The following is a 12,606-nucleotide window of genomic DNA, read 5'->3' as shown; positions in this document are numbered from 1 at the left end:
GGGTTTGGCAACTTGTAATCAGGCAGTTTGAGGGTTAAGCAGTAGCGTAGTCGTATATGCAGGGTTTGGCAACTTGTAATCAGGCAGTTTGAGGGTTAAGCAGTAGCGTAGTCGTATATGCAGGGTTTGGCAACTTGTAATCAGGCAGTTTGAGGGTGAAGCAGTAGCGTAGTCGTATATGCAGGGTTTGGCAACTTGTAATCAGGCAGTTTGAGGGTTAAGCAGTAGCGTAGTCGTATATGCAGGGTTTGGCAACTTGTAATCAGGCAGTTTGAGGGTGAAGCAGTAGTGTAGTCGTATATGCAGGGTTTGGCAACTTGTAATCAGGCAGTTTGAGGGTTAAGCAGTAGCGTAGTCGTATATGCAGGGTTTGGCAACTTGTAATCAGGCAGTTTGAGGGTGAAGCAGTAGCGTAGTCGTATATGCAGGGTTTGGCAACTTGTAATCAGGCAGTTTGAGGGTTAAGCAGTAGCGTAGTCGTATATGCAGGGTTTGGCAACTTGTAATCAGGCAGTTTGAGGGTGAAGCAGTAGTGTAGTCGTATATGCAGGGTTTGGCAACTTGTAATCAGGCAGTTTGAGGGTGAAGCAGTAGTGTAGTCGTATATGCAGGGTTTGGCAGCTTGTAATCAGGCAGTTTGAGGGTTAAGCAGTAGTGTAGTCGTATATGCAGGGTTTGGCAACTTGTAATCAGGCAGTTTGAGGGTTAAGCAGTAGCGTAGTCGTATATGCAGGGTTTGGCAACTTGTAATCAGGCAGTTTGAGGGTGAAGCAGTAGCGTAGTCGTATATGCAGGGTTTGGCAACTTGTAATCAGGCAGTTTGAGGGTGAAGCAGTAGTGTAGTCGTATATGCAGGGTTTGGCAGCTTGTAATCAGGCAGTTTGAGGGTTAAGCAGTAGTGTAGTCGTATATGCAGGGTTTGGCAACTTGTAATCAGGCAGTTTGAGGGTTAAGCAGTAGCGTAGTCGTATATGCAGGGTTTGGCAACTTGTAATCAGGCAGTTTGAGGGTGAAGCAGTAGCGTAGTCGTATATGCAGGGTTTGGCAACTTGTAATCAGGCAGTTTGAGGGTTAAGCAGTAGCGTAGTCGTATATGCAGGGTTTGGCAACTTGTAATCAGACAGTTTGAGGGTGAAGCAGTAGCGTAGTCGTATATGCAGGGTTTGGCAACTTGTAATCAGGCAGTTTGAGGGTTAAGCAGTAGTGTAGTCGTATATGCAGGGTTTGGCAGCTTGTAATCAGGCAGTTTGAGGGTTAAGCAGTAGTGTAGTCGATCAGGCAAAGGTTCTGGAACAGGATTACACAAAGCAAGAGTACTCACAATAGCCTCCGGAAAGAACAAACAATCACGCACCGGAGGATTGAGAGACCGGAATAAGAAGCCGGTACTGACGTCAGCAGAGGGGATGGCTCAGAGAGGAAGACGTTGCCCGGCAACCAAACACGCCGGAAGAGCCGCCGGAACCTCCGGTGGTGGCGTGACAGCTATTCTGTGCTTGTTTTTACATTTTGCAGATATTTAGGATGAGTATAATGTAGATGTTGTTTAGCACTCACTGTAAGCCTTTTCTCTGTCACTTTACAGACAAACTTAGCGACACTGGAGGAGAAACTGACGCTGGCTCATAGTGAGGTGCAGCAACTCAAGGGCACCCTACGTCAGTATGAAGGACTGGTGGATACCTATAAAGAGCAGGTAGGCAGCTCTACTGGTGAACGGTAAAACAGAATCTAATTTCATTGTACTTTATATACAAAAAGGTTTCCAAGTACAAATGTGAATGATTTCTAGTTTGCGTTTCTAGATATGTTGACTTCTAGGTATTAAACTATGGGATATGTAGGTACAACCTTTTCAGAATTCTGTGGTCACTTCCCCTTTAAGCCTCCTCTGCATAGTTAGAGAATGGTTATTTGGACTGTAGCTCTGTTCCAGCATAATTTATTCCCAAAACAAAGAAAAACATAACCCTTAAAGGGACAGTCAACACCAGAATTGTTGTTGTTTAAAAAGGTAGATACTCCCTTTATTACCCATTCCCAAGTTTTGCAAAACCAACACTGTTATAATAATACACTTTCTCTTGTAAGATGTATCAAGTCCACGGATTCATCCATACTTATGGGATATTCTCCTTCCCTACAGGAAGTGGCAGAGAGAGCACCCACAGCAGAGCTGTCCATATAGCTCCTTCCTTAGCTCCACCCCCAGTCATTCTCTCTGCCTGCTTAACTGCTAGGAAGGGCAAAGGGAGTGTGGTGACAAAAATGTTAGTTTCTCTTGTAAGGTGTATCCAGTCCACGGATCATCCATTACTTGTGGGATATTCTCCTTCCCAACAGGAAGCTGCAAGAGGATCACCCACAGCAGAGCTGTCTATATAGCTCCTCCCCTAACTGCCACCCCCCAGTCATTCTCTTGCAGCTCTCGACAAGGGAAGTAGCTAGAGATATGTGGTGACTTAGTGTAGTTTATCTTCAATCAAAAGTTTGTTATTTTTAAATGGTACCGGCGTTGTACTGTTTTTACCTCAGGCAGAAATTAGAAGAAGAGTTTTGCCTGAGGTTTTTGATGATCTTAGCAGGTTGTAACTAAGATCCACTGTTGTTCTCACACATAACTGAAGAGTATGGGAAAACTTCAGCTGGGGGAATGGCCTGCAGAATTAACTGCCCTGAGGTATGTTCAGTATATTTTTTTCTAGAGAGATGATAAGGTCTAGAAAATGCTGACAGTGCCTGATATATTTAAGGTAAGCCTGATTACAGTGATTTAACAACTGGCATCATGCTTGTAGTAAAGGGTAATATTCATGTTAATTGCTCTTATGGCTTAGTATGTTAAACGTTTACAGGATTTATAAAGAACGTTTTTTTACTAAGGGTGATAAATCTTTCTTTGGGGCCTAGTTTTTCCACATGGCTGTTATTTCACTCCTAGGAGTAGTTTTTTAAGGCCCTCTGACTTTCAGTGCATGGTGGGAGGGGCCTATTTTTGCGCTCTAATTGCGCAGTAGTTTTTACATTCTGAGACATCCAGCTTCCCTGAAGGAGTCCCCTGACATATTGGACCTCTGTAAAGGGTTTTTGTGACTACATAAGTCGTTTTATGGGAAGGTAGGAGCCACAGTAGAGCTGTGGCAGTTTGATTGTGACTGTTTATAACTGTTTTACAGTTTTTATGATTCGTTTTTGAGCCTGAGGGGTTAATCATCCATTTGCAAGTGGGTGCAATGCTATTTTAGTCTAGTATATACACTGTAAAAATTTCATAGAGTTAACTGCTTTTTTCACTGTTTTGCAGTTTTTGTGTTTGTTTTTTTCCCTTAAAGGCACAGTACCGTTTTTTATATTCTGCTTTTTCACATTAATTAAAGTGTTTTCAAAGCTTGCTGGTCTTATTACTAGTCTGTTAAACATGTCTGACATAGAGGAAACTCCTTGTTCATTATGTTTAGAAGCCATTGTGGAACCCCCTCTTAGAATCTGTACCAAATGCACTGATCTTACTATAAGTTATAAAGACCATATTCTGACTTTAAAAGATTTATCACCAGAGGAAATTGACAAGGGGGAAGTTATGCCGACTAACTCTCCCCACGTGTGAGAACCTATAACTCCCGCTCAAGGGACGCCAAGTACATCTAGCGCGCCCATAGCGTTTACCTTACAAGACATGGCGGCAGTTATGGATCATACCCTTACAGCGGTATTGTCCAAACTGCCAGGGTTACAAGGAAAGCGAGACAGCTCTGGGGCTAGGAAAAATACAGAGCTCTCTGACGCTTTAGTAGCTATGTCTGATACACCCTCACAATGTTCAGAAGCTGAGGCAGGAGAGCTTCTATCTGTGGGTGATTTTTCTGACTCAGGGAAGATACTTCAACCTGATTCTGATATGTCTACATTTAAATTTAAGCTTGAACACCTCTGCGTGTTGCTCAGGGAGGTTTTAGCAACTCTGGATGACTGTGACACCATTATAGTCCCAGAGAAATTGTGTAGATTGGATAAATACTATGCAGTGCCTGTTTACACTGATGTTTTTCCAATACCTAAGAGGTTTTCAGAAATTATTACTAAGGAATGGGATAGACCAGGTGTACCGTTCTCTCCCCCTCCTGTTTTTAAAAAGATGTTTCCCATAGATGCCGCTACACGGGACTTGTGGCAAACGGTCCCTAAGGTGGAGGGAGCAGTCTCTACCCTAGCTAAGCGTACAACTATCCCCGTCGAGGACAGTTGTGCTTTCCTAGATCCAATGGATAAAAAATTAGAGGGTTACCTTAAGAAAATGTTTATTCAACAAGGTTTTATTCTCCAGCCTCTTGCATGCATTGCCCCTGTCACTGCTGCTGCGGCCTTCTGGTTTGAGTCTCTAGAAGAGGCTCTACAGGTAGAAACCCCATTGGATGATATCCTTGACAAGCTTAAAGCTCTTAAGCTAGCCAATTCATTTGTTTCTGACGCCGTTGTTCATTTAACCAAACTAACGGCTAATAACTCAGGTTTTGCTATTCAGGCGCGTAGGGCGTTATGGCTTAAATCCTGGTCAGCTGACGTTACTTCAAAATCTAAGCTTCTCAACATTCCCTTCAAGGGGCAGACCCTATTCGGGCCTGGACTGAAGGAGATAATTTCTGATATTACTGGAGGAAAAGGTCACGCCCTTTCTCAGGATAGGTCCAACAAATTAAGGACCAAACAGACTAATTTTCGTGCCTTTCGAAACTTCAAGAGTGGTGCAACTTCAACTTCCTCTAATACAAAACAAGAGGGAAATTTTGCCCAGTCCAAGCCGGTCTGGAGGCCTAACCAGGCTTGGAACAAAGGAAAGCAGGCCAAAAAACCTGCTGCTGCCTCTAAGACAGCATGAAAGATCAGCCCCCGATCCAGTAACGGATCTAGTAGGGGGCAGACTTTCTCTCTTCGCCCAGGCTTGGGCAAGAGATGTCCAGGATCCCTGGGCGTTGGAAATTGTGTCCCAGGGATATCTTCTGGACTTCAAAGCTTCTTCCCCAAAAGGAAGATTTCATCTCTCACAATTATCTGCAAACCAGATAAAGAGAGAGGCATTCTTACATTGTGTTCAAGACCTCCTAGTTATGGGAGTGATCCACCCCGTTCCAAAGGAGTAACAGGGGCAAGGCTTCTATTCAAATCTGTTTGTAGTTCCCAAGAAAGAGGGAACCTTCAGACCAATCTTAGATCTCAAGATCTTAAACAAATTTCTGGAGACTATTCGAACCATCCTACCTATGATCCAGGAGGGTCAATATATGACTACCGTGAACTTAAAGGATGCTTATCTTCACATTCTGATACACAGACATCATCATCGGTTTCTCAGGTTCACCTTCCTAGACAGGCATTACCAGTTTGTGGCTCTTCCCTTTGGGTTAGCTACGGCACCAAGAATCTTTACGAAGGTTCTGGGGTCACTCCTGGCGATCCTAAGGCCGCGGGGTATAGCAGTAGCCCCTTACCTAGACGACATTCTGATACAGGCGTCGAATTTTCAAATCGCCAGGTCCCTTACGGACATTGTTCTGGCATTCCTGAGGTCTCATGGGTGGAAAGTGAATGAAGAAAAGAGTTCTCTATCCCCTCTCACAAGAGTTTGCTTCCTGGGAACTCTGATAGATTCTGTAGAAATGAAGATTTACCTGACAGAGGCCAGGTTGTCAAAACTTCTAAATTCCTGCCGTGTTCTTTATTCTACTTCTTGCTAATGGTAGCGGCAATGGACATAGTGCCGTTTGCCCGCCTACATCTCATACCGCTGCAACTCTGCATGCTCAGTCAGTGGAATGGGGATTACACAGATCTCGGGTCCATCTGTCCAAGGGTATGACCTTCCGCAGGCCAGATTGGACAATAGTAACGACAGATGCCAGCCTTTTGGGCTGGGGTGCAGTCTGGAACTCCCTGAAGGCTCAGGGCTCGTGGACTCAGGAGGAGGCACTTCTTCCGATAAATATTCTGGAACTAAGAGCGATATTCAATGCTCTTCAGGCTTGGCCTCAGCTTGCTGCGGTCAGGTTCATCAGATTTCAGTCGGACAATATCACGACTGTAGCCTACATCAACCATCAAGGGGGAACAAGGAGTTCCCTAGCAATGTTGGAGGTTTCAAAAATAATTCTATGGGCAGAGGTTCACTCTTGCCTTCTATCAGCTATCCATATCCCAGGAGTAGAGAACTGGGAGGCGGATTTTCTAAGTCGACAGACTTTTCATCCAGGGGAGTGGGAACTCCATCCGGAGGTGTTTGCGCAGTTGATTCAACTTTGGGGCAAACCAGAACTGGATCTCATGGCGTCTCGTCAGAACGCCAAGCTTCCTTGTTACGGATCCAGGTCCAGGGATCCCAAGGCAGCACTGATAGATGCTCTAGCAGCGCCTTGGTCCTTCAACCTGGTTTATGTGTTTCCACCGTTTCCTCTGCTCCCTCGCCACGCAGGACTTGGTATGCAGATCTGGTGGACATGTCATCCTTTCCACCATGGACTCTGCCGCTGAGACAGGACCTTCTACTTCAGGGTCCTTTCAACCATCCAAATCTAATTTCTCTGCATCTGACTGCTTGGAGATTGAACGCTTGATTTTATCAAAGCGTGGTTTCTCCGAGTCGGTCATTGATACCTTAATACAGGCACGAAAGCCTGTCACCAGGGAAATCTATCATAAAATATGGTGTAAATATCTTCATTGGTGTGAATCCAAGGGTTACTCATGGAGTAAAGTCAGGATTCCTAGGATATTATCTTTTCTCCAAGAAGGATTGGAAAAGGGTTTGTCAGCTAGTTCCTTAAAGGGACAGATTTCTGCTCTGTCTATTCTTTTGCACAAACGTCTGGCTGAGGTTCCAGATGTTCAGGCGTTTTGTCAGGCTTTTGTTAGAATCAAGCCTGTGTTTAAACCTGTTGCTCCGCCATGGAGTTTAAATTTAGTTCTTAAAGTTCTTCAAGGGGTTCCGTTTGAACCTTTGCATTCCATAGATATTAAGCTCTTATCTTGGAAAGTTCTGTTTTTAGCAGCTATCTCCTCGGCTCGAAGAGTTTCGGAGTTATCTGCTTTACAATGTGATTCCCCTTATCTCATTTTCCATGCAGATAAGGTAGTGTTACGTACCAAACCTGGTTTTCTACCTAAGGTGGTATCTAATAAGAATATCAATCAGGAGATTGTTGTTCCGTCACTGTGTCCTAATCCTTCTTCAAAGAAGGAACGTTTATTACACAATCTGGACGTGGTTCGTGCTTTAAAGTTTTATTTACAAGCTACTAAAGATTTTCATCAAACATCTGTATTGTTTGTTGTCTACTCTGGACAGAGGAGAGGCCAAAAGGCTTCGGCAACTTCTCTTTCTTTTTGGCTAAGAAGTATAATCCGCTTAGCATATGAGACTGCTGGCCAGCAGCCTCCTGAAAGAATTACAGCTCATTCTACTAGAGCGGTAGCTTCCACATGGGTTTTTAAGAATGAGGCTTCTGTTGAATAGATTTGTAAGGCGGCGACTTGGTCTTCGCTTCATACTTTTTCTAAATTCTACAAATTTGATACTTTTGCTTCTTCTGAGGCTGTTTTTGGGAGAAAGGTCTTACAGGCAGTGTTGCCTCCCGTTTAAGCGCCTGCCTTGTCCCTCCCTTCATCCGTGTCCTATAGCTTTGGTATTGGTATCCCACAAGTAATGGATGATCCGTGGACTGGATACACCTTACAAGAGAAAACAAAATTTATGCTTACCTGATAAATTTATTTCTCTTGTGGTGTATCCAGTCCACGGCCCGCCCTGTCATTTTAAGGCAGGTGTTTTTTATTTTTAAACTACAGTCACCACTGCACCCTATAGTTTCTCCTTTCTCTTGCTTGTCTTCGGTCGAATGACTGGGGGTGGTAGTTAGGGGAGGAGCTATATAGACAGCTCTGCTGTGGGTGATCCTCTTGCAGCTTCCTGTTGGGAAGGAGAAAATCCCACAAGTAATGGATGATCCGTGGACTGGATACACCACAAGAGAAATAAATTTATCAGGTAAGCATAAATTTTGTATTTTATTTTCTCAAGCAAAAGTTTGTTATTTTAAATGGTACCGGTGTGTACTATTTACTCTCTGGCAGAAAAGAGATGAAGGTTTCTGCAAGGAGGATGATGATCTTAGCATTTTGTAACAAAGATCCACTGCTGTTCTCACAAGGGCTGAAGAGTACAGGAAAACTTCAGTTGGGGGAACAGTTTGCAGGCTAAACCGCATTAAGGTATGTTCATTCTATTTTTTTCTAGACACACTGTGTTATTTCTAGAAAAGGCTGGCAATATCCCCATGAGGGAAAGGTAAGCTGTATTCAGTAAAAGAGGAATCCAAGCTTGCATAAAGGGCTCATAGTTACTGGTGACACTAATAGGAAAAAACTTTTGGTTTAATTACAAATAAAGCGTTTTTTGAGGGACTTTAAGGGGTCTTTGTGGCTTGTTTAAGGGTTATTAACCCACATGGCTAGTTTAAGAAACACTCTGTGGTGTTTTTTAGGCCCCATAACATTGAGTGAGGTGGGAGGGGCCTATTTTCAGTTGCACAGTTTATTTACCTCAGAAGCATCCAGCTACTTCTCCAGAGATTTCTGCTGTATTTGAGGGCTGTAAAGAGTTTTTTTTCCCCATAAATCGTTCCTAAAGGGCAGGTAGGCGCCACAGCAGAGCTGTGGCAAGGTGCTGAACGTTATTTTACCGGTTTTGAAGTTTTTTCAATCCGGTTTTTACATTAAGGGGTTAATTGTTTATTTGCATAGTGGTGCAAAGTTACTAAGGCTTTATGATGCTACTGTAAAAAAATCATTTTGTTTACTGCTTTTTTACACTGTTTTGCAGAGTTTGTGCAGCTTTTTTTCCTCTTAAAGGCACAGTACCGTTTTTGTTTAAAGTGTTATTTACTTTGATTAAAGTGTTTTCCAAGCTTGTTTGTTTCATTACTAGCCTGTTTAACATGTCTGACACCAAGGAAAAGCCTTGTTCTATGTGTTTAGAAGCCATTGTGGAACCCCCTCTTAGAATGTGTCCCACTTGCACTAATATGTCTATAAATTATAAAGAGCATATTTTAGCACTTAAAAATATTGCAATAGATGATGAAATGAGGGTTTAGCACCTAGCTCTCCCCAAGTGTCACAACCAGTAACGCCCGCACAAGTGCCTCTAATGCGTCTAATTCATTTACTTTACAAGACATGGCCATAGTTATCAATAAAACCCTCACATAGGTTTTCTCTAAACTGACTGGTTTACAAGGAAAGCGTGACAGCTCTGGGTTAAGAACAAATGCTGAGCCGTCTTTAGTAGCCGTATTTTATATACCCTCACAATGTTCTGAAGCAGGGGTAAGGGATTTGTTATCTGAGGGAGAGATTTCTGATTCAGGAAAGACGTTCCCTCAGACAGATTCTGATATGACGGCCTTTAAATTTAAGCTTGAACACCTCCGCTTATTGCTCAAGGAGGTATTAGCTACTCTAGACGATTGTGACCCTATAGTGGTCCCAGAGAAATTGTGTAAAATGGACAGATACTTAGAGGTTCCTGTTTACACTGATGTTTTTCCAGTCCCTAAGAGGATTGTGACTATTGTTACTAAGGAGTGGGATAGACCAGGTATTCCGTTCGCTCCCCCTCCTGTTTTTAAGAAAATGTTTCCCATATCTGACACCATACAGGACTCGTGGCAGACTGTTCCTAAGGTGGAGGGAGCTATTTCTACTCTTGCTAAGCATACAACTATACCTATCGAAGACAGTTGTGCTTTCAAAGATCCTATGGATAAAAATATTAGAGGGTCTCCTAAAGAAAATTTTTGTTCATCAAGGTTTTCTTCTCCAACCTATTGCATGCATTGTTCCTGTAACTACTGCAGCTGCTTTCTGGTTTGAGGCTCTAGAAGAGGCTCTCCAGGTGGAGACTCCATTAGAGGATATTATGGATAGAATTAAGGCCCTTAAGTTGGCTAATTCTTTCATTACAGATGCCGTTTTCCAAATGGCTAAATTAGCGTTAAAGAATTCAGGTTTTGCCATTTTAGCACGCAGGGCGTTATGGCTTAAGTCCTGGTCTGCTGATGTGTCATCAAAATCTAAGTTGTTGAACATCCCTTTCAAAGGAAAGACCCTATTCGGGCCTACACTGAAAGAAATTATTTCAGACATCACTGGAGGGAAAGGCCATGCCCTCCCTCAGGATAAAACAAATAAGATGAGGACCAAACAAAATAATTTTCGTTCCTTTCGGAATTTCAAAGGTCCTGCTTCAGCTTCCCCTGCAGCAAAGCAAGAGGGGAATTCTGTCCAATCCAAGTCAGTCTGGAGACCTAACCAGGCTTGGAACAAAGGTAAACAGGCCAAGAAGCCTGCTGCTGCCTCTAAGACAGCATGAAGGGGTAGCCCCCGATCCGGGACCGGATCTAGTAGGGGGCAGACTCTCTCTCTTCGCTCAGGCTTCGGGCAAGAGATGTTCATGATTCCTGGGCTTTAGAAATTGTGTCCCAAGGATATCTTCTGGACTTCAAAGACTCCCCCCAAGGGGGAGATTTCACATTTCTCAATTGTCTGCAAACCAGACAATGAGAGAGGCGTTCTTACGCTGTGTAGAAGACCTACATACCATGGGAGTGATCCACCCAGTTCCAAGAGCAGAACAAGGGCTAGGTTTTTACTCCAACCTGTTTGTGGTTCCCAAAAAAGAGGGAACTTTCAGACCGATCTTGGATCTCAAAATTCTAAACAAATTCCTCAGAGTACCATCTTTCAAGATGGAGACTATTCGGGCTATTCTTCCTCTGATCCAGGAGGGTCAATATATGACTACCGTGGATTTAAAGGATGCGTATCTACACATCCCTATTCACAGAGATCATCATCAATTCCTCAGATTCGCCTTTCTGGACAGGCATTACCAGTTTGTGGTCCTTCCTTTCGGGTTGGCCACGGCTCCCAGAATTTTCACAAAGGTGCTAGGGTCCCTTTTGGCGGTTCTAAGACCGCGGGGTATAGCAGTGGCGCCTTATCTAGACGACATCTTAATTCAGACGTCGACTTTCCAGCTAGCCAAGTCTCACACGGACATCGTGTTGGCTTTTCTGAGATCTCACGGATGGAAGGTGAACATAAAAAAGAGTTCTCTCGTCCCTCTCACAAGAGTTTCCTTCCTAGGGACTCTGATAGACTCGGTAGAAATGAAAATATTTCTGACAGAGGTCAGAAAATCAAAACTTTTAATCACTTGCCGAGCTCTTCATTCCATTCCTCGGCCATCAGTGGCTCAGTGTATGGAGGTAATCGGACTCATGGTAGCGGCAATGGACATAGTTCCTTATGCCCGCCTACACCTCAGACCACTGCAACTATGCATGCTCAAACAGTGGAATGGGGATTATGCAGATTTATCTCCTCAACTGCATCTGGACCAAGAGACCAGAGATTCTCTTCTCTGGTGGTTGTCTCAGGACCACCTGTCTCAGGGAATGTGTTTCCGCAGGCCAGAGTGGCTCATAGTAACGACAGATGCCAGCCTGCTAGGCTGGGGTGCAGTCTGGAAATCCCTGAAAGCACAGGGCTTATGGTCTCGGGAGGAATCTCTCCTCCCGATAAACATTCTAGAACTGAGAGCGATATTCAATGCGCTTCAGGCATGGCTTCAGCTAGCTGCGGCCACATTCATCAGATTTCAGTCGGACAACATCACGACTGTAGCCTATATCAATCATCAAGGAGGAACACAGAGTTCTCTAGCGATGATGGAGGTAACCAAAATAATCCGATGGGCGAAGGATCACTCTTGCCATCTCTCAGCAATCCATATCCCAGGGGTAGAGAACTGGGAGGCGGATTTCCTAAGTCGTCAGACTTTTCATCCGGGGGAGTGGGAGCTCCATCCGGAGGTATTTGCCCAGCTGACTCCGCTATGGGGCACACCAGAATTGGATCTGATCGCGTCCCGACACCAAACTTCCTTGTTACGGGTCCAGGTCCCGGGCTCCCCAGGCGGTACTGATAGATGCCCTGGTCCTTCAATCTGGCTTATGTATTTCCACCGTTTCCTCTCCTCCCACGTCTGGTTGCCAGAATCAAGCAGGAGAGAGCTTCGGTGATTCTGATAGCGCCTGCGTGGCCACGCAGGACTTGGTATGCAGACCTGGTGGACATGTCATCTGTTCCACTGTGGACTCTGCCAATGAGGCAGGACCTTCTAATCCAAGGTCCATCCAAATCTAACTTCTCTGCGTCTGACTGCTTGGAGATTGAACGCCTGATTCTATCAAAGCGTGTTTTCTCTGAGTCTGTCATTGATACCCTGATTCAGCCTGTCACCAGGAAAATCTATCATAAGATTTGGCGCAGATATCTTTGTTGGTGTGAATCCAAGGGTTACTCATGGAGTAAGATTAGGGTTCCTAGAATTTTGTCCTTTTTCCAAGAAGGATTGGAGAAGGGATTATCAGTTAGTTCCTTAAAAAGGACAAATATCTGCTTTGTCTATTCTTTTACACAAACGTCTGGCAGATGTCCCAGACGTTCAAGCGTTTAGTCAGGCCTTGATCAGGATCAAGCCTGTATTTAAAC

At 44.1% G+C, this 12,606-nt stretch overlaps 1 protein-coding gene across 2 annotated transcripts in view; it reads left to right on the top strand.

Moving 5' to 3' along the window:
* Window positions 1–12,606, top strand: part of ODF2 (outer dense fiber of sperm tails 2) — a 126,068-nt gene that overhangs the window by 85,295 nt on the left and 28,167 nt on the right. For both annotated transcript variants that reach the window (XM_053695885.1, XM_053695886.1), the window contains exon 15: window positions 1,586–1,696. In XM_053695885.1, coding sequence (XP_053551860.1) covers window positions 1,586–1,696 — 111 coding nt within the window. The remainder of the gene's footprint in view (window positions 1–1,585; window positions 1,697–12,606) is intronic.

The sequence above is a fragment of the Bombina bombina genome, chromosome 12, assembly GCF_027579735.1.
Source record: "Bombina bombina isolate aBomBom1 chromosome 12, aBomBom1.pri, whole genome shotgun sequence".
Classification (NCBI taxonomy): domain Eukaryota; kingdom Metazoa; phylum Chordata; class Amphibia; order Anura; family Bombinatoridae; genus Bombina; species Bombina bombina.
Note: the sequence above shows the minus strand (reverse complement) of the source record. Positions and strands in the feature narration are given on the sequence as shown.